Here is a 26638-nt window from a genome sequence, read left to right as displayed (position 1 = left end):
ATGGAAATGTTAAAACCTAAACCGAAATTTAAAAAACCGCCAGGCCGAAACCGATGCCGAAAATGTTTTTTTTAATTTTGTAACAAATTTTAAATATTTTATTTTTATTTTTTTTTACTTTTTAGTTTTTACATTTTTTATATTTATTTGTATTTATTAATTCATTTTTTATTATTCCTCTCTGACACGCTGTCACAGGAGGCTGAGCGAGCAGAGCAGGGAGGAAAGCTCCGCCTCCTGTGACAGCGCGGCCTGTCTCCGCCCACACACCGCTCTGCCGGACTGTGATAGGCGGCCGAGTGGTGTGGGAGGAGAGACACCGGCCGTTAACGGCGCTCTCCTACCGCAGCGCTCGGCCGCCTGTGACACTTTCTCTCTTCCCCACTGGGAGAGGAAGCAGGGATGTGCCGATGTATCGGCCGAAACATGGCACTTTTGGCATTATGCTAAAAGTTCCATTTTCGTCCGATATGTTTCGGCGGCCGATATATCGGTGCATCCCTAATCGAGACCATATGGAATCACAATTCATCATCACTAGCGCAGGGAATAGGTGTGCTATTGGTTAGTTGGTTACTTCGGCGAACACTCCTCAACCGTAGGTGGGTTCGGGGAGGCGCATTTCACCACTGTCATCCTACAAGCCATATACAGTGATATAGTGATAGCTAAAGATAAATTATTATCTTTACTTGAGGAGTCAAAATACTCTAAGCAATGTCTTCTTCCCAGGAAACTTGTAATGTAAAATATGGAGGCTGCCATTATTGATCTCTCCTTAATACTGAAATTACTGATTTGCTCTTATGCTGGTCTGTTGACTTTAGAACAAATATACAGATCAGGAGCTCTTACTTTCCTCTGATTGCATGTCTGCTGCAGGTTGGTGACTCAGAAAGTATTGAGGCCATTGACTGCTAGGCCAAGTCATCCATAATGAACAGGCTCTGTACTTGACCTGAGTATACTTGAGTACACTGAACACACGTCCAAAATTACTTCCTGTAGAGAACCTGAACCTAACATAGGGCATTAGACTTGAATGTACCGTAATGCTACACAAAGCAAGGCCGAGGTCAATATTTAAGTGCAGAAGGAGAAAAAATGGTACATGCATGAATCCATAACCGGCCTTTATAGCAGGGCGCACATTGGGAAGGCTTACAACAATACAAAACACAAAAATTCCCCAGCCTCAGCCTGCCAGCCAGTCTGCAACCAAACAAGTAGCCCTGTCAACAGTATGCGTTAAAATCAGAGGTTTTAGTTGCACAAACTTTTGGCCAAAAATGTGTAGAAGCCACACTGCCGCACCAAGGCACCTCTGCAAAGTGTGGTCCTAACTCTATGTATCCGAGTCTCCAAGTGTGAGCATATTAATGAATAGTCCTTTCCTTTACTATGCTTCGATTTAGGATCAAGATCATGCAGAATATTGGAGTTACGTTTATCAAAACAGGGCAGTACACAGACGCCATTACATCATTTGAGCACATCATGAGTGAGTCTCCGAACCTGAAGGCTGGCTACAATCTAATACTGTGCTGTTTTGCTATTGGAGACCGAGACAGAATGAAAAAAGCTATCCAGAAACTGATAGCTGCACCCTTAGGAATTGACGATGAAGACAAGTATATCTCACCTGGTGTAAGTCATAGTCGCTGTTATTGTGTGCTACATAATTTGCCCAGACGTATATTCGTATTACTTAAAAGGAACCTAAATACACAACTTTGGGTAGCATTTAGAAGGTTTTATCATCCACTAGCCTGTTTCCAGGTCTCCAGATTGAGATATAAACTCTACTTCACCTTTGTGTTGATGGACCCAGCTTTTTATGTCAATATTTATAAAGTTGTAAATGCTACTTACGCTCAACAATTTGGTTACAAAATGGATACACAGTACCTCCTCATAGACACAAACATCCCACAATTCCTTTCAATCTTCCTTGTATCACTCATCTTGTATTCCCAGCGGCTTCGGCAATAGATCAGTCCTAGAACATCGTCACTCCCAGGGCAGCTTTCGCAAACAAAGTCTCTGCGCTGCCTCTGGCTTGAAAAAGTATAATGCACCTTTCAGAAGCTGCACGACTACCTCTTCTTTTTTAAGTTAGGTTAAGTTCAATCAATCTTCCCTTCTCCAATTCACTTCTACTTTCCTAATGCTTAAGGATTTTTTGGCTCAATTTGCTGGTATCATGATTATGATGATTAAAGATTAAGACTAAAAAGTAGTAAATTATGCCTACAAAAATGCTCTGCAAATGACAGCCATTCCTTCCCTGTGTAGCTCTATACACCGGTCTTCCCAACCTTCCACAGTGTGTCTCCAGCTGGCTGCATACAGAGCAGTTGCTGTTATTGTGTGCTACATAATTGACCCAAACCCATTACTGTGTTTCTTAAAAGTAGCCTAGATACTCAATTTTGGGTAGAATTTAAGAGGTCTCTTTACCAACTAGCTTGTTTCCGGTCTCTGTTTTGAGATCTAAGCTATGCTCCAGTTTTGTGCTGGTGGACCTGCCTCTTCTTTATGCTAAACAGTTGAGTTGCCTGATCTATACTAAGTTCTCTATGAATCCAAATTAAGAATCCTGCAGGAGGCGTTTTGGCAGGTGATACCAGTGCATAAAGCGAAGCAGGGTATGTCATGGCAGCAGTTGAGGGACAAAGGTGGGATCTTGGTGGAATGGGCTTTTCTCTAAAACTTGTGTAAAAGCCAAAATGTGGTCAAACACACAGGGGTTCATTTATATACGTTCCACCCGGCGTGAAGCCAAAAGGATGCTGTTCACATGGCACTAGTGCCCCTGGATGGCGCTGGCAAATATAGGAATTTCTTCCATCTAGGGATTCTAGTGTCCTGTGAATGGCATGGCTTTACTTTCCCTGTAACTTTTGTTTATTGTTATGTACCTAATATATGCATAGTCAGGTTTTGACTACCAGTACCATCTACCAGTCTTATTATACTGTCTCTTTGTTTTTAGGATGATCCACACACTAATCTTGTAATAGAAGCTATTAAAAATGACAGCCTGCACCAAATGGAGCTTGAACGGTAATTTAACTTGTTTGTTTATGAATGCAGCATTTTCCCTCTAAAGTTAAAAATTTTAAAGTGATTTATAAATGTTTTCACACAAGATTAACACAATTTTCACGCAGGATTTACTTATTTTTACATTGATTTTCGTTAGAAAAAAGTGTGAATCCTTGGTGAAAGTTGTGTGAAACAAATTATACATAGACTAAAGATAGGAACTGCTCCTATCCTGTGCCTCTCTGTCCACCCCATTATTCTGAACAACAACACTGTTTACTTAAAGAGGAACTTCAACATTCTCTTTAAAATGACAACAAAGGCACCATTAGAAACGTTTAGTAATGACAATCTACAAGCACATACTTCTAGATAATTGCCGGCTTTTTATTCTTTGCATACTTTACTTTTCTTTTCCTCCACATTCTTCTCAGAGTAGCCATTTTTAGTAAGGCCAGATGAATACATCTCTCTTAACTTCCTGGAATTCTGGCACATGTGACCAGGACATGTGACCATGCACATCACCTCAGGGGAGGAAAATGCCTTTCCCTGAGATCTCATGGGATTACAGATTAGATTTCCCAGCAATGCTCTGCTGATGTAAGGATGTATCTCTTATGCGTGGGCTACATCACTAATGCCTAAGAGGGCCAGGAAGTGGAAAATGGTAATTGTAAGTAAAAGAAAAATATGTTTATTTAACTAATGAATGTAAGATGACTTCATATCAGCATGCAGAGTTGTAGGACTTGTTCACACCATATCCATTGCGTTTTGGCATTCTGGCATAAAAATGGCTCTATACATGTACCTTGCTGTGGACTTATGGCTCTATGCATGTACTTTGTTGTGAGCTTATGGCTCTATACATGTACTTTGCTGTGAGCTTATGGCTCTATACATGTACTTTGCTGTGAGCTTATGGCTCTATACATGTACCTTCCTGTAAACCTATGGCTGTTTTCATTTCAAAAGTAATTGTTATGTTCCCAAAAGTCACAGTGATCTTAATTCTTTTTTTTTAGGAAAGCATTGGCTGAAAAATACATCATGACTGCAGCCAAACTGATTGCTCCTGTTATTGAAAACTCTTTTGATGTTGGCTATGACTGGTAAGATGTTTTTAAACAATAAATCAGATGAAAAACACTCTGTGGTTGATTTCAAAGCATTTGCAACACTTTTCTGACGTTATGGACATATTAGAAAGTTCTGCTGCAAATTCATAGACTCCATGTGACTGTTTTTTTTTTTTTTTGCTATTTGCAACACGTGACAGATTCAAGTAGTTCTTATGTGTGACACTTTTACATTCTGGTGCAATGGCAGGACCCTTTTTTACCGTCCACCACTTCCCACAGGATTGGGGTGGACAGTAAAAAAAGGTGGTGGTGGTGGGGGTGACCTGATGGTATTGCTTAACTACAGTAGAGAAATGTCTGATAACCGACCTGTCTGATTGGGCTTTTGCAACGCTAGCTGCGCAGAATTTCACATTCTTTTGGCAGGTAAAACAGCTTTCATGCATGTATCTTTTATGGGTGTAATTAGCTGTAAGCCTGGAATTCAATTGTACCGAGAAACATACAAGAGCTACCATCGCTGCCTTCCTTGTGGTTGTGCTAGTTGTCTGACTGGCATGCTGATCTAATGGCTTCAATACCTTTTGTGTCACTTACTGCTGATTGGGATAGGGGAAACCTGGATCAGAAAGTATTGAAACCTTTGGATTACTACAACAGCCTGGAAACTCTCTTTTGAAATCACAGCCTCCAAATTTACCATAACTGTGTGATAGCACATACCTATTGATAGTTGTTTGATTTATTCTTGCAGGTGTGTGGAAGCCGTAAAGACATCACAGTATGTGGAACTGGCAAATGATCTGGAGATTAATAAAGCTATAACCTATCTGAGACAGAAGAACTTTACCCAGGTATATAAGAGTTCTCACTTTAGGTTCTGTGTTAATGCTTTGTTAATATAGGGCCTCATGCACATGGGCAGACAAAACACTGCTGTTTTTTTGTGCATACACACATTACGCACCAAAATATGAATTTTTTCTATGCTGGATTTTGCTTGCCGAAAGGTTTGGCATAGCTCCAGCATAGATGGGAAAATTGTAATACTCCCGTGTGCATGAGCCCCAAGACAGGCAAATCCCAGATGCCACATAAGCACTTTGTTTCTCAGACATTTTACTTTCTAAATGACCACTTCCATGGTTTAAATAACTCCCTCTCTTTAGTGCTTGGTAGGCATCACTCTAATTAAACATTTTGGCTCTGTCCAGTTCTGCTTTGTACAACCCAGATTGGGCATATGTGCTACCCACACTCAAAGTTTTAAAGTATACTGTATGTATAGCCAAAACCTTTTCTTTTCATTTTGGGTACACTAGGGAAGGATGAAAACCCCCATTTCGGTGTTTATTGCTGTCTGTGTCACCACCAGGTAGATTCACCCCTCTCACCAAGGTAGAAAGTAATACAATATCCACAATTTTAATGTTGTCACCAAAACAGAATTTGGGAGGGAATCTTCCAATGGTTTTGGCTATACATACACGTCCACTAGGAAGTCACAGCATAAAATCAACAACTGTGAGCAAAAGTGTTTTCACAATTTCAAATGATAAAATTACAGCTCAAAGTCAGTTTGGTATTAATTTGATTGATTGATTTAGATTATTCCTGTTAGTATATCATTTTCTCTGAATCATATTCTAACCTTATACAATTTTGCTTGTTTGCAAATTAATATATTGTGGTTCATTCAAGTATAGTCTCGAATGAATGGATTTTATTTTCCCCTGTCTTCATCATGGGCACATAGCTACTTGCTAATAATCAAAAAGCAAGGGTGAGGGGAACAAGCATGATTAGTAAAAGGGGCAGGATCCCCCAACTGCGCACAGTTCATGCGTCCGACTTGTTTTAGTGATGCAATCCTGTCGGCTACAAAAAAAAAGTCTGTGAACATCTGAATCTGCAATCTCAGTTGTTGGCTAATCAAAGATTTGCACAATCCCCTCTGAACAGTTGAGGCTTAACTGCAGACACAGTTAAAACATATAGACTGTCTTACTTGGCAAATGATTTGTTATTTTGTTTGGCTGTCCTTGTTAGCCAGACACTCATGATAGGCAGACACCATAGTCAGTTGTGTGACCTTAGTTCCCCTTTATACAGTAAAGCAAAAAAGCTTGGTTTTCCTGTGCTGTATTCTCCTTATTGCAAATGAAGAATTTATCACCTAGAGTGATCTTCTTTGGCTGCAGGGAGAGTCTTGGTTTTCCTGTGCTAAATTTTGTTTATCTGAAAATAATAAATCCATTACGTAGTGTGATGTCCCCCTGGCTATAACAGGTATAAACTAGGGATGTTCAGATACCAGTGCCGATACTTGGCATTTTCACGAGAGCTACCAGGGACGCGGAAGTTGCAGCTGCGACTGGGCCCTGGCGCTCCACCACTGTCCTGAAGTCATTAGACTGTATTGTTTTAGAAAAACTGTCACATGACAATAATGTATCAGTAATTGTATCTGTGAGTACTTGGACAAGTATCATCACTTGGTCTGGAAAAAATGGTATTGGCGCATCCCTAATAAATAAATATACTGTATATATATATATATATATATGTATATATATATGTATACTGTATATTGCAATCTATAAACCAGCTATGTTTCACAAAATGTTTTGCATATTTGTTCAATATATGTACACTGGACTGGAGATTGTCATAAATGAGCTGTAAATCCTGGGATTGTAAGCAATTCTGTTAGAAGACATTAGTAAAAATACAAGGCTCCTTAATGATCTTCTCAATGCAGGAATAAAATTGAAAAAGGGACACAGTACACAGCATTAAAAATGGGAAGTTGTTTGTCAGGTAGAAATCACGAGAAAAGATAATTTGTATATATAACAAATCATACATAAAAACAGGGATATACAAATCCCTGGAGCCCCGTACCCAATGCTCCTTAAAAATGACAGCTGCCTCCTAATGTTTGAGTTTTTCTCTAGTCTAGTCATGGATCTGCAAAAGTATCTGTGCTTGTACCCAGTATGGTACTTGGTATCTGAACATCCTTAGCTATAACCCAGGTTACTGTTTAGAAGGCACATTAACCTGGGACCGAAAAACATACCTCTATCTTGCCCCTCTGTCATCAGGCTAGTTCAGTGATGTCATGGGTCCTTCCTCTTCTTTCTTGGCGACAGCAGTGGGTGGTCATTCCTCCTAGACTAAGCTGCACTCAGGTGTGCGAGTCCAGGAGTACTGGGAGCCTATGCTGCATGAGGGCACACTCAGGTAATGACGTGTGAGTCTAGGAGACCTGTGAGCCTATGCTGCATGATGGCGCACTCAGGTAATGACGTGCAAGTCAAGGAGTACTGTGAGCCCATGCCGCATGATGGCACACTCACGTAATGATATGCGAGTTCATGGATACTGTGAGCCCATGTTGCATAATGGCGCACTCAGGTAGTCACGTGTGAGTCTAGGAGTACTGTAAGCCTATGCTGCATGATGGCGCACTCAGGTAATGATGTGCGAGTCCAGGAGTACTGTGAGCCCGTGCTGCATGGTGGCACACTCACGTAATGATATGCGAGTTCATGGATACTGTGAGCCCATGTTGCATAATGGCGCACTCAGGTAGTCACGTGTGAGTCTAGGAGTACTGTAAGCCCATGTTGCATAATGGCGCACTCAGGTAGTCACGTGTGAGTCTAGGAGTCCTGTGAGCCTATGCTGCATGATGGCACACTCAGGTAATGACGTGCGAGTCCAGGAGTACAGTGAATTCATGCTGTGTGATGGCGTACTCTGGTAATGACACCCAGGAGTAAATGCTTCATTGTGGTGCACCCCAGTGGATGTGGATTGATGGCCTGAGCACACAAGAAGTGTTTTGGACGAAGCTGGGTGTCATTCACCTTGGAAGATGAGCAGTGATAGATGTCAGGAGAGGAACATTTTCAGGACAGAATCACTGTTACGTGAGTATTTCAATGAAAGCTGGGGAAAAAAACTATAGGGTGAAAAGCACAATATTAAAAAAATAAAATAAATAACACTAGCAAAAAATTGCAAGAGGGCGATTCAACGCGACAGCACTTTTAAAAAAGTGAAATACCTGTTTTGTGAGCTGACGCTTTAACAGTGCACGTAATATATCATTCTGAAAGTTAGTTTATTTTTCTTTATCCTTTCCTCCTCTAATAATTCTATTTTTCCTCTCTGCTTGCTTTAACCTGTCAGTATGATGTGGTATGTACTGCTCTTTAGTATGTAGACTAGATGCAAAGGTGATTACAAAGGTTGTTGTACACATCCACTCATGCAAAGGAGCTTTTACCCTGATATTTAGGGCTCGTTCATACTACATGCATTGGGCTGCATTGGTCAACGCAGCCCCAAAGCATCTACAAGGGCATGCACTATATTTTTGACAGTACACACCAATACACTGTAAAGAAATGAGGCTAGCAGCATTTTATCGCTCAGCTGCTCGTTGTATTGTGCCACAGTACATGCTTGGATTTTGAGTGCAGCAGAAGAATATGGACACATGATGAGAACATACCTGCACACATGATGAGAACATACCTGCACACATGAAACTATTTTGTACTACTGACTTTCCTTTCTCTTTAGTAGCTGAACATACCATGAGAGCACAGGAAGCCAGTCTCCTCCCAAAGACTGATCATAGAAAAGTTAGGCTTAAGACAAAACTTAAGATCAAGTGGGGCAAATAGTCCACCAGGGTATGAATAGAGGCACCTAACCTAACACTGCTGTGCTCAGTGTGTTTTATGTTGAAGCTCCAACGGGAGATTTAAATATGGAGAATTATAGGTTAGGCTGGGCCTATAAGACATGGCCTTCTTATCATCTGTGTTTTTTTTACAATAATGCTTCTCATTGTTGCTGTAGTGAGAACTTATATGATGAGTAATGTATGTTGTACAATGATTAAATATGTAATCTTTCATCTCTTCAGGCGGTAGAAACCCTAAAAATGTTTGAGAAAAAAGACAGCAGAGTGAAGAGTGCAGCAGCATCCAACCTTTCCTTCCTGTATTTCTTAGTAAGTAAAGTGTCTGTGTCTATACCAGCCTTTCTCAACCCTGGCACCCTGGGTGCCTTCTGGCTTTGTCAGGGGTGCCTTCAAATTTTCAAACAGTGTCATGCATTTCCATGGTGCAAGCAAGGCAGCCACCAGACCATGGAAATGCATGACACTAGTCCAGAGTGGGCTGCATCCAGGACCTCCCTGAGCATTCAGAAGAGGACAGAAGTCTGCCTCTTCCCAGACTTTGTTCACCTCCTGTCCTCTGCACATGCTGCCCTGTGGTAATGGTTATAAAGTAGGACTGAGGACTCTGGTGTGAAAGGGGACTGAGGACTCTGATGTGAAGGTCACTCCTGATGTTAAGAGGGCTAATGTGAAGGGGGACTCTAATATGAAAGGGGGGCTCTGATGGGAAGGGGAGAACCCCATATCATTTTTTGGTTGTTTTTTTTTCCGTGTGTGGGTTCTGCCCATACACAGTCCAATCTTGGTGATTGTGAACAATCCAAGCAAAGGAGATCCCCGTTTAATCCCTCTCAGGTGCTCACTGTGTATACACCAAGATGAGCAGTTTTCCATGTGATGTATACACACTGAGCACCTTGCAATCACGCAATGGACTGTGTATGTGAAGTGTCAATTACGTTTTTGTTCATATGAATTGTGTATCATTTGATTAATTGTATATATAAACATTCAATATATGTATATGTTGTTTGCAGGTTTCACTAGGTTGTATTGGTGGTAGATATTGCTGACATCTTTTGTTGATATATCAATATCTCGATTTAAATGTGTATTGATAAGCTGGTAGAGCTATGGGGGGGATGACCCTGGTCCCTCTACTCCCTCTTTATTTATCTCCCCACCCCTTCTTCTCTGTATCCCATTTACAGTTATAAACTTCAGTTTATTCCACATGGAAACTTTAATCATCTTTACGTGTGCTCAGACCCACAGTAATACATGCTTTGTATTCATTTCTTGATTGCTGTGCTACTTTCATAGTTTCTGGAATTCATTTTAAAATGTAATATTTGAAACTGTATTCATTGTTGACCATCCAGAAGGTTTCTGTACATCTTTGTAAGATGCCTTAATGAAGAACAGTTTAAAAAAACAATATGAATGCATGTTACTGCAATTAGAGAGTGCTGCTGCCTGCAGGATTTTGGTTTTCATATTAAATCTTCTCCTTAAAAGAACATTTCTTCCTAACTCAGAATGCGTTTACTTTTGGTCTGTTGGCTTAGACTTGGAACTAAGCAGAGATCTGTCCTCTTTTCAGAAGGGGGTTAGATGGGGTAAGCCAACCAGGATGAGGCCAAAGCTGCAGATGATGAAAACAAATGCAGCTCTGTTTTTTTAGCTTTTTTAGTGACCACTATATGTTTGGGTTGCTGTCGGTACACAGTACGTTGTCACAAGTACTGGTGATTTGAGGTCAGATGTCTCATCAAAGTTGTCAAGGAGACATCTGCCCATCCATGGCCACACTTCCTCTAGAAGAACTAAGTTTTTTTAACCAGTGACATGCTGAAGGATAAGACAAGTGTTCTGGACCTAAAGAGCTTAGAACATTACTGCTCCTTTTCCCAATTAAACAAAGTCCGCTGATATGCATACAGGTGAAACTCGAATAATTAGAATATTGTGCAAAGTTCATTTATTTCACTAATGCAACTTAAAAGGTGAAACTAATATATGAGCTAGACTCATTACATGCAAAGCAAGATAGTTCAAGCCGTGATTTGTCATAATTGTGATGATTATGGCTTACAGCTCATGAAAACCCCAAGAACCCCAAATCCACAACCTCAAAAAAGTAGATTATTACATGCAATCAATAAAACAAGGATTGTACATAGAACAATATCGGACCTCTGAAAAGTACAAGCATGCATATGTACTCAGTACTTGGTTTGGGCCCCTTTTGCAGCACTTACTGCAATTACTTTTGCACGATATTCTAATTATTCGAGTTTCACCTGTATTATAGTTCACCAAGAAAACACACCAGGACAAGGTTTTTATTTTCAGAATGTGGTATTTGAGAATTACAGTCACATGGCTAAAATAATTCTCATTAGCTATGTGCTAAAGCTTTGTGAACTGAGCCTTTTATATGGCTCCCTTGAGTGGCTATTCCACAAATAAATTATATTTATATAATAAAAATATGAAGGCCCAAGCACGTATGTTAATGGTAAAGCCATATTAAAAAGTTACTTGAAAGAGGAACTTTACCTACCAATTTAATGTCTCCCATAGCAGTTACTTTTAAGACAGACAACTGCCAAGGTTGTGTTTATTTCAGTGTTCAAATTAACTTTCAAGCCCTCAAACGGCTGGTGTCATAGCTGATCACAATGTGCAGCACCATGGTAACCACAATCCCATAGAGGCCAAGATGGCACCTTTCTTGGCTGTAAGAGATAGCGGGTTGTAGTTCCACTTTAAGGTAAACACTGTGATAATAACTCAGAATATGTGCTCACTGTGTTTGTGTGTATATATGTTTATATAGTATATTTTCTTCTGTTTGTATTACATCACACCTTCCTTTTTCCCTCTGCTGCTTTTGTTCCTATCAGGAAAATGAGCACACCCAAGCAGACCTGTATGCAGATTTAGCAGTGGCCTCAGATCGCTACAATCCATTAGCGCTAACCAATAAAGGAAACGCCGTGTTTATAATGGGAGACTATGAAAAAGCAGAGGAATATTATAAAGAAGCTTTGCGGAATGACTCATCCTGCACAGAGGCTCTATATAACCTTGGTGAGGAGACTGAGACCTGTTTACCCACATCTGACTTAGCTTTTGGGCTTTGCACTTCTATTGACATGAAAGAGATGGCTCCGGTATCCTGAGGTACCTGGCCGTTTTCAGATTTTCTTTACAGGCAAAATATAGCAAATGAGAAATATTATAATTACACTGCATTCCTATGTGAAAATTCAGTCAGAGGCAGGCATAGGCGTACTTCAGTGGTAATTCATTCCGAGTCAGACGTAGACAGCTAAATTCACAAAGTCAACTAAAGGGAGTGCTTAATATTACAGACTAACCCAAACTGGAGGTTTTATTGAGCTAAACAGCACAGTTGGGCTGTGTATCACATCACACCAGTGTCTGGACCACAGGTAAAATAACACAGAGCCAAATTATCTCTTCCATCCACTATTCATCCAAACATAGATTTAAAGGAGAATTATGGAGAGAGTGAAATGCACTCTCTCCAATAGTTAGAGCCGACGTGTGACACTGTAGCTGTATAGATCGAGAACTGAGCGATCACATATTGCCATTCGCTCAGCTCACTGTCTTCTCCCTGCAGAGAGTGGTGACTGTCAGTCATTTCTCCTCACAGAGATTCCCCCTTTCCTCTCCATTTCTCCAGTCTGACTACAGTCTCAATCAGGCAGCAGGGTGGATCCCAAAAATAAGCGGGCAATAGTCCTTCTGTGAACCTAAAGAGAGTTACGACCAAAAAAGGTTTGGTCATAGTTCTCTTTTAGGGTAAAGTATCCTTTTTAAGTACTTATCCTAATCAGATCCACCTTAGGGCAACCTACGCAGGAGCCTAGGTATTGTCCAGGGGGTTCAGCTATACAACCTTCATTCTTCTGCAGTAAACTAGTGGGATAGCGCATTTAGTCAAAGCTGTTCACCTGCCTGTCACTTTAAAAGGGAGGGTACACTTTTAGTCAGTTGGTCCCTGATGAGGTCATCCCAGTGCAGACAATGCAAATCAGGTAGCTTCTCTGTGTCTGTTGCAGTCCTTCTCAATGTCAATCAAAGGGATGAAGGGGCCAAAGCTGCTACTTTGCCTAGGGCCCTATTCTGCCTTTATCATTCTCTGATCCTATATTTCCTAGTGGTGGGATGCATAATTTTTAGCTTTCCTATAAGACTTCCACTTTCACTCTAAAATTAGTGGTGCCTATGGGGTAGTATAGATAGAGTGGAGGAGTGGGTTCTGCGCTGGATCACTTGGCACATATTCTCTCCAACCCTGTCTCAATCTCCACACAAGTACCGGCCTCATCTAAATGTCTGTGTATTTACAGTATGTAAAGTCACTATTTCAGATATGAGAAGTGTTTAGAAAAGTACACGTATCTTTAAGGAGATTACTGCACCATGCATCAGCTACCTAACAATTTCACAGAAATCCCCAAGTGTATTATCTGAGTATGTACATCCTCCAAGCCCACTGTGTGAACAGTAGTCTAATAGACCAGAAAATCCAACCCAATGTTATACAGCATGATAGATTCTTCCCACCCCAATATCTGTTGATCAGGTGACCAGAAATGCCTGCAGAGGTTGTTAGGTGTCCATAAAATACTGATAACTGTGAGATACTTCAAAATTGGTCAGTAGGAGTAGCTTCCTTTCATTTTGTTACATAGGCCTCAATTAAGCTATTCAAGTACTTTTTTCTTTCTGCTTTCTCTATCTTCTCTATCATTTTTGTGTATTAACCTTACACATAAAAAATAACTTGTACTGGTATTTTTTCCCCCAGGTTTGACGCACAAGAAATTAAATCGCCTCGAGGAGGCTCTGGATTGTTTCCATAAACTCCATGCAATCCTCAGAAACAGTGCTCAGGTTCTTAGTCAGATAGCAAGCCTGTATCCTTCAAGAGTGTTAAAGAGATTTGCGCTTTACAGAATAAAAACAATTGAGTTACGTCTGTAATATTTATCCTAAAGCAAACCTGTGCTTTGCATGTGCAGGAGAGAGTGTTGGGTTTGCTTTAATCCTCCTTCTCCAGCAGCACATATTCACCTCTCATTCAGTCCCCTGGTGCTCCATTCAGCTGTTGGGAGCAAAGAAAATACCTTTTGGGTTTGGAGGAGTGCTTAGCCAGTCACCAAGGAGAGTCCCTAGCCCTGTGTATGCTACAACTTGAGGCACTCATAGCTTACATAGGGCAGCATATCCTGCTTCAAGCAGCTGAACAAAGCAGCGGGTGGGGGGTAGGGTGTGGGGGTTATAGAAAGGTAAGTTTTAGCCAGTGGGGAAATGGGGATTAAAGTAATTCTGTTGCTTGCATGGGTACTGTAACACTTAAACCAATATTGTTTTACATAATTCATATATATTAACAGCTGTTGAGATATTTGTATGGGTTGGTGTACTAATACAAGGGTGTAACAACAGCCATAGCTCACATTGCTGTTCAGTGGCCTGAAGATGATAGGAGCCAGCGGGGCACCAATTATTTGGTCCAGCAAAAACCAATGGTAACATTTCATGGCTCCCCTGCCATTCACTTCTCTTGTGCAGGGAGAAATGTATGGTGCTTTGCTCTGGTTGGCTGAGTTTGCCATCAAGAGTAAGATTCTCACTTTATCTTCTGGGTCGCGGCCCTCTATGCCTCACCCCAGGCCAAGCTTAAGTACTGTGGCTTTGAATCATCCCTGTTCCCGATAGCGCGCGGCACCCGCCAAGGTTGTCCCCTATCGCCCATCCTTTTTGCCCTCGCCCTTGAACCATTGGCAGAATACATTAGAACCAACCCTGATATTCAGGGCCTTGAGGTGGCGGGAACTCACCACAAAATATCCCTCTTCGCTGATGATGTCCTCCTGTCTCTGACAAATCCCTTCCTCTCCCTCCCGAATCTCTTTAAGGCACTCTCAGACTTCGCACTCATCTCGGACCTAAAGGTCAACCAATCCAAATCCCAAGCTCTTAATGTCTCCTTGACGCCCGCAACACTAGCCACACTCAAGCTCTCCTTCCCGTTTACCTGGACTCCATCTCTAAAATACTTGGGCATTCGCCTGACCCCGACCTATGACACTCTATACGACGCCAACATCCCCCCCCCTTCTGAAATCTCTCACTAACTTACTGGTCTCCTGGCAGAGATTTCCCATCTCATGGATAGGGAGGATCCATGCAGTGAAGATGACCTTCCTGCCTAAGTTGCTCTACGTGTTTCGGACCCTGCCGATTCCCATCCCTGGCCATATCTTCCGCATTCTCCAACGCAGGATACTCGCGTTCATCTGGGGCAACTCCCGTCCCCGACTCAACCGAAAACTGCTATATCGCCCCAAGCTTTGTGGCGGTCTGGCAGTTCCTGATCTTCGCACGTATTATACGGCTGCCACCATTGCCCCCCTAGCCCTCTTACATTCAACGGCCGAGCTCCCGCTTTGGGCGTGTTTGGACATGGTGGACTGTCATCCCCTGCCCCTCACGTCCCTGCTATGGCTATCCCAGACCGATCGCCCTACTACTCTCAGCCCAATCCTTAAACACTCCCTGAAGGTGTGGGATGGAGTTCGGTACTCCGGCAACCTGATGTCGCCTCATCTCCCTTTACTACCCTGGCTCAACTCTCCATTATTCCCCCCTGGTGTCAGTGACCCTCACTCGTTCGCTTGGTGGTCTCGCAACGATCTGACCACTGTTCACTCCCTAATCTCGCTCTCGGGCGTGAAGTCGTTCCAGCAGCTCCGTGCCAATAGATCCATCCCCCTTCGGGAATGGTTCCGCTACACCCAAATAAGCCACTTTATTAATTCGCTCCTAAAAAACACCTCAGCTCCATCGAGAATGACCCTCTTCGAGCACTGCTGCAACTCAGACCCGCACGCCCCAGGTGTCATTTCTTTGATCGACTCTTCTCTGGTGACCTCCGCATCTACCACCCTCACCCACTATCAACGTCAATGGCATGAGGAACTGGGCAGATGTCTAACTTCTGAGGACTGGCAGCATACCTGGTCAGCGATGGCCCGTTGCTCCCGCAATGTACTCGCACTCGAGAACTCCTACAAAGTGATGTACCGTTGGTATTACACGCCTGCCCGTCTGGCGAAATTCATTCCCTCCTACTCTCCGCACTGCTTCCGGGGCTGTGGCGCACCAGGCACCATGATCCACATTTGGTGGAAGTGCCCCTGGGCGGCACACCTCTGGAATCGGGTCTACGACTTACTCAACTCTCTTTTTCAACTCACCTTACCAAAGGAACCGTGCGAGGCATTGCTGTTACAGCCAGTTCCGCAGCTGTCTCGTTACCAGAAGCACCTTGTGTCCCACATCTTTGTCGCCACCAAAATGACAATCGCCAGAGCGTGGAAAACCCCGACTCTGAGCTTCAGGGAAGTCAAAAATCGCATAGATGATATACTGGTCAATGAGAAATTGACTGCGGTTCTGTCCGACACCCATGACCGCTTCCTACTGATTTGGCAACCTTGGATCGATTACTCTAAGCCACCGTCCTTCGATCCGCAGCTTCTCTCCATTTAGAGGCTCTGTACTTCCCACCCCCTCCTGGTCCCCCTCCCTAGCCCACCACCCTCCCTTGTCCTACTCCCCTCTTGTTCTTTCCTATTCCCGGTCTCTCCCTCCTTCTCTACTTCCATGCCCTCTTCCTTTGACCCCTCTGTTGCTCTCCCTACACCGATCTGTGCTGTTTGACGTCCCCCGTACCATCTGCACCGGATGTCTCGGTGTAGGGGACCGTCTACCTCCGTGCTCTCTACTCCATGATACCCAGGGTCTGGACCTGATAAGCCCCCCCTATGGTGCTCCTTTTCATGTCATCTTAGGTCCTACCCACTATAACTGGACAGCGCTACCCTCTTTATACGCCTATAATGATCTTTGACGCTTGTTTTGTTGATTGGTTTTACAGTTTGCAGGGCGCTGCACAATGTTATGACTGCATACTTTCAATTTGTGTTCCTTGTTGCGGGGCTTGCATGCCCTATTTCTGTTCTCTTATTGATTGTAACTTTTATGTGAAAACAAAAATTATAAAAACCAAATAAAACCTTTGTGAAAGAGTAAGATTCTACACAGGGCGCAAGTGGGCTAAGCCCGGGCTTGACAAATGTTCTTTGAATCTAGGAGCCAGCTAAAAAAGTTAGGAGCCAGGTTCTTTTTTCCAGGGAAGTTTCGCGTTCGCAGGGGACTGTAATGTTTTTATTTTATTTAACTTTTTTTTTTTTTTTTTCTACTTTCTTTCATTGTAGATGACAGGTTCTCTTTAAGGTGACATTATAGGTTTGTTAGTGTCACCTTTCCACTTCAATAGCTTTAGCTGGGGAATGACAGCTGCCTGCTGAAGCAGCTGAGTCTAAACACTACAGGCAGTGGCTGGGAGCAATAATGAGCCTGCTATTGACCATTTCAAATTGCATCAGCCAATAACAGTCTGGCTATTGCACCTGCCTGCTGTCAGTCAGCAGAGGAGGGAACTGAAGGAGAAAGTTCTTCTTCAGGTCCTCCTCTGCTGATTGACCGCAGGCAATGGGCAGATGCAATAGCCAGAATGCTATTGTTATTGCAAATTTAAATAGCCAATAGCAGGCTGGCTATTGCTGCCAGCTGCTGGATGGGAGAATTATTGGCGGCTGGCAGTTGATTGTAAGAGGAGCACATGATGCACGAGGGAGGGGCACAGGGAATGCAGAGTCACAGCAGTCTCTCACCAGGCACCCCCTGCAGTGGTCTGTGTTGGAGGGGAAACAGACCGCAGCATGCAGCGGGGAGAATAAAGGTCACGGCACAGCACAGCAGAGCTGAGGCGGCGGCTGGAATTGTGCTTTTCAGCACTCCTCACTTAGTAGTGACATGTGCAATACCTCCTGCTCACCTCCCTGCTTGTCTCCACTACCATGCGCAGAGGACCTACAGCGGATCTCACATAATTGGGATTGTTTTCTTCCTGGAGATTTCAAGCTCTGAATATTCCCCCTTTCCGGGAAGTCAGTCTACCACATCGGTAACCAGCAATTAGCATAAACAAAAAAAGTGTGATTGCGAACTACATAGTGTAGAGAGTCCAAGGGTTAACTACTGATCGGAACTGACCAATTTTAGAAGATAGTAGAAAAATGGTTTTATTATGTACAAAATGACCACAGCCAACACCTTATTATCAATACATAATACATCAATATTTTAACCTACAGCGGATCTACTGGGGGAAGCAGTGGAAAAGACAGGTACGGTGAACGGGCTGACAAAAGCCCAGGTGACGGGAGGCAATTTGTAGTTGCATTGGCAACCTGTCCCTGGAATTTGTCGAGCCCTGGGCTAAGCTGCCTTTTTATATTCCTATAGGAGAGCAGAGTAGAAGCTGCCTGTCCACTACTTTTTCATTAATAAAGCATTCCTCTCAATGGTCACCCAACCCTTCAAACACTTGTTAACCTCGCTGGCGGTATGATTTCTTCTTTACCTTTTTTTGTTCTATTTGTTTTCGTTGAAAAAAAACAACTTTTGAATCTCCCGCCATCGGCATCACCCGGAGGACACAGCGCAGCTCGAGGGACAAGGTAAGGCTGTGTATTTCCCAGTGTGGCTCAGGGTTACCGCTTATGGTACAGAAAATTAACCCCGAGCCACACTCGGGAATACCGCCAAGGAGGTGAAGATAGAGTATGTGTATAACACTGGAATGGGCAAAAGAGAGAACCTCTGATAGTTGCACCATAGAAACATTTCCAGCCAGCTGCAGCTTTCTTGTGCCTCAATCTATGCTGTCTTTTACAGCAGGTACAAAGCATAAAGTCTAAAAAACAATATAGATTGAAGCAGGAGAAACCTGCAGCTGGCTGAAGATTAGACAATGAGTGGGCAATGTGGCAGGTTCACCAAGAGACATCTTTACCCAGACAGGTTCCTTTGGCAGGCCACCTTTCCTGCATATACTTCCCCTTTCTACCAGAGCCTTAAGTTAGGAGCCCTGTGTAAGGTGTGTTGGTCCGTGTCTGAGCTTACACAGGGCTAATAACCTTCCCCCCTATACATACAGTATGCAATAGTGCTCTATGGGAGAGGCTATGGTGTTCCCCCCTACCCAAAATTACCATTCCTTTTCAAAGGATCTGGCAGGTGATTGAAATGATGGGGGAGTGTACCAAAAATAGGTATTAGCAGAAATGGTAAATGGCTGTTAATGGGACCTGTCACTTTGCCGTCCTATTTAATGTTTGCAGGTGTTTTGGTCTAGCAATACTCGCGCTTCTTGTGCCAGCGACAGGGGTCACCAAGGTTAGCAGAGATCTTTCCAATGGGGACACATGCAACAGTACAAACATTGTTGCATGGGTGGAAGGGCTAGAACCCCTGTCATGTTTTTAATACCACCTTTGTTACTGCTGGGGAGATTTTGGCTTCCTGCTAGAAACCATGGGGAAACCTCTCTATCTGGATCCTAGATAGCATAAAAAGCTGAAAGCCAGTGTAACCCCACCCACGCTTTTTCCAAAACTAAAAAAAATGTTTAAAAAGTTCTAAGTATTAGAGAAGCAGTAACCAGCTGCTTAATGTTGCCTTCTTCTAATATTGATCTGGATACCAACATCTTCTCACTCCTTGTACTACTGTTGGATATATTTTTCTCATTCTCTACATGCACTGTATTCTTTTAATGCAAGGTTGCTGAATCAGTGTAATCCCACATGCAAGCAAGGCAATCCTTCATTTTGTGTATACCTGTGATGACTGGAACCACCACTGCTCCGTTTTTCTCCCTTTAGTTCTAGTATATATACACAGAACCTCTTTTTAAATTGAAGTTGTCTTATATTCTTTTCTCGTAAGGTTTATTTTCCTTAACTTAGCTTGTGTAGGTATGAATTGCTGGAGGATCCCAATCAGGCAATGGAATGGCTAATGCAGCTTATTAGTATTGTTCCTACTGATTCGCAAGCACTGGCTAAACTGGGCGAGTTGTATGATACGGAGGGTGACAAGACACAAGCCTTCCAGTACTACTGTGAGGTAGGTCCTATGTTTAAATACAATACATTCTAATCCAGCACAGATATTTATCACAAGAACATATATAGCATAAAGGGATATATTATCGATAGGCTTTTGCTTTTCATCCTGATACCGCATAAAATAAACTTGGGGGAGAATGAAGTTATAAAAATATTACTAAAGCTGGCCATACAACAGTAGAATTTTGTTCAAAAAAGTTCGATCTCCCAAAAGTGAATGGGGAGAAATCAGTGATCAATTTCGACCATAGTGACAAACAGAATTGAAGGAGCAAAATGGAAAAGTGGAGCCATATGGAACGAAGTTCTAACAGTGAATTTGATTATCGTTCAGGAAAACGCCATTCATTGCAAAATGTAATATTAAAAATCAAACTAGATTTCGAACAACCACAATGTCTCTGATGGCGTTCTCAAATATTCCAGCAAGATTTTTAGTATGAGCTTCCATATGAACAATTACCATTGTATGGCCAGATTCACACTGAATATCAGGCAGATGCCTTTCATTCTTTTTCACAGCATCCCAGTTCCCCAGAACACCAGGGTGCTCCGGTATGCAAACAGCAAACACAACCTCTGTGTTTGCTGGCTCTGGGCTGCCCCCTTCACTCTTGCCTCATTATACTTATCCATACCAGAACGCCCTGCTTTTCTGTCGTTATAGATTATATTATAGTTATTAATATAATAATTATATCTAATTGATGATTATATAGTGTATTGTCTGCACCCATGGTGTCAATGGTTTCCTGGTTTTGTTCACATTTCGAGTGGTGATCTACTAAAACCATTGTCATCTAATTCATTCTATTGAGCCCAGTTTCAGTCATTCAGCCACTTGAACCAAAAAAACTTGAAAACGATTAGTGGCAGATTTACTATGCTGTTGTATTTTTTGATATAAAGCTTCATAACTTGCCACATGCATAGTCAACATGATGGCTGGTGAACGCGAATGTCAGACTAAAGGTGCCCACACACCTTACAATTTATCTGCAGATTTTCTGTGGTCAGATGGAAAAGGTGCAACAGATTGGCCCAGGTGGAGGTTCCTCCATCCACACAGTTAAGTGTAGATGGAGGAATCTGTTGCACCTTTTCCATCTGACCATAGAAAATCTGCAGATAATTGTAAGGTGTGTGGGCAGCTTTAGAAGCAAGTCAAACCCAAGTACAAGAAAGTCAAATACAGAATAGTATCAGGGGAAAACGCTTGCATTGCAGACATGATTAGTTGTGTTTATCATGCATTAAAGCAGAACATAAGTATTCTTAACTCTTGTAGTGGGGCTACCCCCGCGCTGCAAGGGTTAAGGGCTCATTTTTGTCTAGGTGCTAAAAAACAAAAAGTTATACTCACCCGAAACTTGGAGCTGGCTGTAGGGCTGTAACTAATATTTATTTTCATAATCGAATAGCTGGCCGATTATTATTTTGGTTTCGATTAATCGGATTAAAAAATTCAATAAATACCATCCTTAATGTAAAATAAAATACACAAATGGAGTGTTACAAAGAAAGTTTACTTCAGAATAAAACTGCATGCACATTTTTTTATTTACAGAATTCCGGTACCATGCGTTCCAGTGCAGGTGATCGCACTGTGCGTGGGAGGCGCGTTTGGGGTGCCATTGGGGTGCCATTGAAACGAATGGCACTGCAATGCACCTCCCGCAGCAGAATTTGTCAGGCCCTAAACGGAAATTATTATTTTTCCCCACCTTTTTAAAAAAAAATTAAAAATAATTGTATTGTAAGCACATGGCGCTCGAATAGCTTCAGCCCGGAATGACAGCTCCCAGTGGCAAGATTCCGCAGACGGCAGCTGAATGTAAATACAGCTGGTAGTGGGTGGGTGCAATAGCAGCCTGCTTTTGGCCATTTCCAAGTGCAATAGCAGGCTGGCTATTGCACCCGCACACTGCTTGTTGCGCCCTCCTGCCAGCGTGGTGGAGAAAGCTAGGGGATTCAACCAACTAATCGATAATGAGAATAGTTGACAACTATTCCCATTATCGATGATTAATCGATTAGTTGGTTGCAGCCCTAGCTGGCTGCTACTGCGGTTCCTTCGGCACAAAAAAACAACAGTGTTCCAAGTGAGGAGCGCTGCAGCAAGTGGTTACTAAATAGACCGAGAGTCTATTTAGTAACCACTTGCTGCAGCGCTCCTCACTTGGAACACTGTTGTTTTTTTGTGCCTTACTCTGTTTGGTTACATGACCTCGATGACCAGCCTCAACTGTATATAAAGGGATATAATCAGTATATCGGAGGTCCAGGGAAATTACATTTTTTTCATGGTATGTCCTTTGGCATCCTCACACCCCATACACTGTGTATAGAACATGATGATTCAAGGATCCTTGGACCTTTTGCAGCGGAGGGTGAGAGGCTACAGGGACCTTTCTAAGAACAAGCCGGCTCTGAGGATCAGGTACGTCTAACTTTTTTTTAGCACCTAGACCAAAAGGAACATTTAACCCTTGCAGTGTGGGAGTAGCCCTGCAGATTTAAAGAAGTATTTTGCAGTACTGAGGGCAGATACAACCAGTAAACTAGCTCCGTGCCTACTCATGTAAATGGGCTCTCAGTAAATGTAGTATAGGACCTTTGCATTCACTTCCACTCAGGATGTTTTTGTCACTGAGCTGGCAAACAGCAAAGCAGAACAAAATTCCTAACGTTCCTGTGACCCATAAACATCCCTCTTCATCAGGCTGCTTTACACCCAGTATACATTGGCTGCATTCATATGTGACTAATTGCTGGCAAGCTCAGCCTTTAATATTTACATGGCTAAGATTTTCCACAAGTGCCAGGAAAAGACGTTATTTATGACTGAAAGTGTTTCTTTTTGCCTTGCAGTCCTATCGCTATTTCCCCTCAAACATTGAAGTCATTGAATGGCTGGGAGCCTACTACATTGACACACAGTTTTGTGAGAAAGCCATTAAGTACTTTGAAAGAGCTGCTCTCATACAGTAAGTACAGCTTGCAGCAATGGTCGCTTTGTAATAAGTCGCCATCCAAACCAACTGAGTTTTAGGTGGATGGTGACTGAGATTCTTGGTATGTGTGCACTGGAGCCACATTGTAAAGTATGGTGTGTAAAAGAAGGTCCTGCACCAATCTCCTCTCTTCCTGCTACTGATGTGTACGTTGTTAATTTCTCTCTCTAGCTAGAGCAGGGGCGGGCAAACTCCAGCCCTTCATCTATGGTAAAACTGCAAATCCCATCATGCATCTGTCTCTAGGCATCATGCCTGTGGCTGTGGGAATCTTGCAATGACTCGTGGGATTTGTAGTTCCACAACAGCTGGAGAGCTGGACTTTGCCTGAGCTAGAGAGTGCTTTCATTGGAAATAACATTCCAAAATATCCAAAGACATCACCGGCTGAAGTTACATGCAAATCTTGATCTTCCCTTGAAAAGATGAGTTTGGTCATGCCCCTTCCCTCCTCCTAAGCCTCTCATTTGCTCTTTTGATGTGATGGGCAGCTTAATTGACTAATGGAGAGGCTCTAAAGGTAGAGGTGGATGTGGAAAAGCTCCACTTTTTCCTAATATTTTTAGATTTGTATCTAACTTTAGCTGCCTATATTGTATATAATTGTGGCATGCAGTTTTTACTGATGTATAATGTATCTTTTACTTATGCAATCATATGGTCAGTTTGAGTCACCCAGGTTTAAGGACTGCTGACATAAAGCCTTTTATCTTTAGGGTTTATTCAGATGGGCGTGTACACGCACACTGTCTGTGTCCAAGTGCAGGCACCCGGAACCGCACATATGTGCAGGTTCAGGTGTGCGTGTAACCACATGTAGTTCCGTGCAGCCGCGTCCTCCCATAGAGAAGAACAGGCTGCTGTGTGCATTTACACACAACACCTGTCCCTTCGCCCATCTGAATGAGCCCCCCGGGCTTGTGCACACAGCCGTCAGTGGCCATACAATGTAAACTCCAGTGTGTTCCCCCCACTGGGGAGTCACAGATGCTACATACAGCCACCTATAGAGCTCAATGGCTGTACGCAAGTATACGCTGGACTTGTTAAACACGCGTATGCGTACATGCACACAACCATGACCCTTGGGGTTCTGCCGCGTGTTTATGCAAGTCTGGCATATACCTGCATACAGCAATTGACTTTGATGGGAGGCTGTATGCAGCACCTATAGCTCCCTGGAAGGGGAAAAACCCCGGAATGTATGTTTTTCGGCCACAGGCTGCCATGTTCATGAGCGCTTATAAGGAGTCTGTTCTATTCAGTCCGGTCAGACCTGACATATAGGCTTGTATATTAAGACATGGGCAGTGAATCAAGCACAGTCAAAGTGTACAGTCTTCATTCATTTCTTACCAAAATTGACTTCACTGAGCCTAATAAAACACTGAAATGTAGTCGATAGCAACCAATGAAATCATTCATTTTATTTTAAAATCTCCAGTACAAAAAGGTGTCTGCAATCAAACTGCCTTCTCTCAGCAACTTCTGTTTCCTTTCCATCTCTTTCAGCTTCTACAAACAAGTCACCGTTGTGCTGTTACACTCTGATTATTTTTGTATACAGCATAACAAAATAAACAAAATGTAACTGGCTGACATTTGTGTTAGGTTGTGAATCAAGCCATTGAATTGAACTGAATCGACTCTTTTGTGCTGTGTAATGTGAGTGGCTTTCACTTGGGAAGAGCATGACATGTATACAGAGAGTCACTGTTGTCAAAGCCTGAGGCTGCCCTGTGACAGGTGTGTCAACAAAGACAAATTCTGTGCAGGTTCCTGCAAAGTCAGCCTGTGTGGTAAGGTACAAGAGAAAGCATATACTTTTATAATGTAGTGTACATTGCTCAATGAAAAGAAAAAAATTATAATAAGTCCTACCTTACATCTCCCATTATAAAACAAGCATTGAAGTGGCTATATAAAGCCCTTAAGACCATGGTACCCCACCCCCACATAGTCAATAGAAAGTACATGGATGGGGCTTTTAAGGTACCAAACAAAAGTCTTTCATCCACAATCATTAAATCATAAAAATTGTATTTCTACACATAAAAAAACAATTTGTTAAACATGATTAAAATCCAATCTGCATCAATTCATAAGACCACCTCCTTGAAACCACACAATGACTTTACAGTATCATGCATATAATACATGTGTGTCCATTTCTCAGCATACAGTACAAAATCTGTAATAAAAATGTCGTAGAACTACAGTCACAGTAAAGTTTATGTAAACCCTAACCATTTATTTCACTCATTTGCTCCCTTTTGCTCTGTGAAATACACCTCGCTCCATATACCATTGAAAGCATTTTCTTATAACTGTTCAATAAGCGCAAAACAAACCTCATTCTACCAGAAATCTTGTGGGCTCCCAGTTTCCTGTTGCCTCTGCTGAACTCTTATCAGTTACATTGTTCTCAGCTATCTCCTGACTACAGTACGCCTCCTCAATGTATTATGGAGAAGAGAAAAGTTAGGTATTCTATCATTCTGTCCTAGGGTGACAACACTGCTTCTCTGTAAATACAGTGTGGCCAGTAAGTGTTGTCACCCTAAGGCAGGATGTGTGTTACTGGCAGAATCACCGGGTTAAAATACAAGAAAGAAAAGCCTGAAATATAGAAACGAATGCAGCCACCACATCTAAGGACTGGTAATCTGCAGAGTATTACACTTTTGATTGTTGGTTTAGATTTAGTTTAGACTGACACTCATGGACACCTCTGGGTTATTGTAAAATGGTTTTAGTATTTACTTATGTTTCTGCTCTTTTTACAGACCAACACAAGTGAAATGGCAGCTGATGGTGGCCAGCTGTTACAGGAGAAGTGGTAACCATGTCATATATTCTAACGAATGCTTTTCCTAATCATTACAATGTACATCATGTAAATCAGGCAGTTGATTAGTGATGAGTGTACACAATCACTATACCTTCCAACATGTTATCATCTGAGAAGCAGAACTCGGACCTGCACAAATAATATTGACCAGTCATTTATAAGGCTCACCTTACAATAGTCATGCTAACCAGAATAGATGGGGCGTCCACCTGCCGTCTCCTGACAGCCATGGATGTGCTGCTGACACAATACCCGAACAGTGACTACAGCTGGTTGGCCACAGTGAGTGTTCAGCCAAGATTTTTTGGAACGGCTCCTGATAAAATCAACTTTTTTTCAGTTGGGGAAGGAAGGGAGGGGGGGCTTAAGGGGGTCACACAATGCTCAAATTTCAGCCAAGTGAGCAGGACAATGATAGGTTTTATTTTAGTAGGTGCCTCCAAATGTTTAACCCTTTTATGGAGTTGTTGTCTTTGTCTTTTTTATCCAGGAAACTATCAAAAAGCACTTGACAAATACAAGGATATTCACCGCAAGTTCCCTGACAATGTTGAATGTAAGGAATCTTGTCTTGTCAGTATTAAACCGGGGTTTGTTATTATCTGTGTAAAGAAGAGAACAATTGTACTTTAAATGCAATATATTTGTTGTCTTTGTCTTTTTTATCCAGGAAACTATCAAAAAGCACTTGACAAATACAAGGATATTCACCGCAAGTTCCCTGACAATGTTGAATGTAAGGAATCTTGTCTTGTCAGTATTAAACCGGGGTTTGTTATTATCTGTGTAAAGAAGAGAACAATTGTACTTTAAATGCAATATAGAGTGATTTTGTGTGTGTATGTATGTAT

The 26638-nt window shown here is 42.3% G+C and overlaps 1 protein-coding gene across 1 annotated transcript in view; it reads left to right on the top strand.

Moving 5' to 3' along the window:
• Positions 1-26638, top strand: part of IFT88 (intraflagellar transport 88) — a 72170-nt gene that overhangs the window by 25760 nt on the left and 19772 nt on the right. Inside the window, exons 12-22 of the mRNA XM_018554687.1 lie at positions 1416-1647; positions 2996-3066; positions 4077-4163; positions 4888-4987; positions 9079-9165; positions 11745-11931; positions 13685-13793; positions 19770-19920; positions 22794-22909; positions 25723-25775; positions 26278-26343. Of these exons, the coding sequence (XP_018410189.1) occupies positions 1416-1647; positions 2996-3066; positions 4077-4163; positions 4888-4987; positions 9079-9165; positions 11745-11931; positions 13685-13793; positions 19770-19920; positions 22794-22909; positions 25723-25775; positions 26278-26343 (1259 nt within the window). The remainder of the gene's footprint in view (positions 1-1415; positions 1648-2995; positions 3067-4076; positions 4164-4887; positions 4988-9078; positions 9166-11744; positions 11932-13684; positions 13794-19769; positions 19921-22793; positions 22910-25722; positions 25776-26277; positions 26344-26638) is intronic.

Source organism: Nanorana parkeri, unplaced genomic scaffold, assembly GCF_000935625.1.
Source record: "Nanorana parkeri isolate BGI_ZX_2015 unplaced genomic scaffold, ASM93562v1 scaffold169, whole genome shotgun sequence".
NCBI lineage: Eukaryota > Metazoa > Chordata > Amphibia > Anura > Dicroglossidae > Nanorana > Nanorana parkeri.
This window is presented reverse-complemented; position numbering and strand designations above follow the sequence as displayed.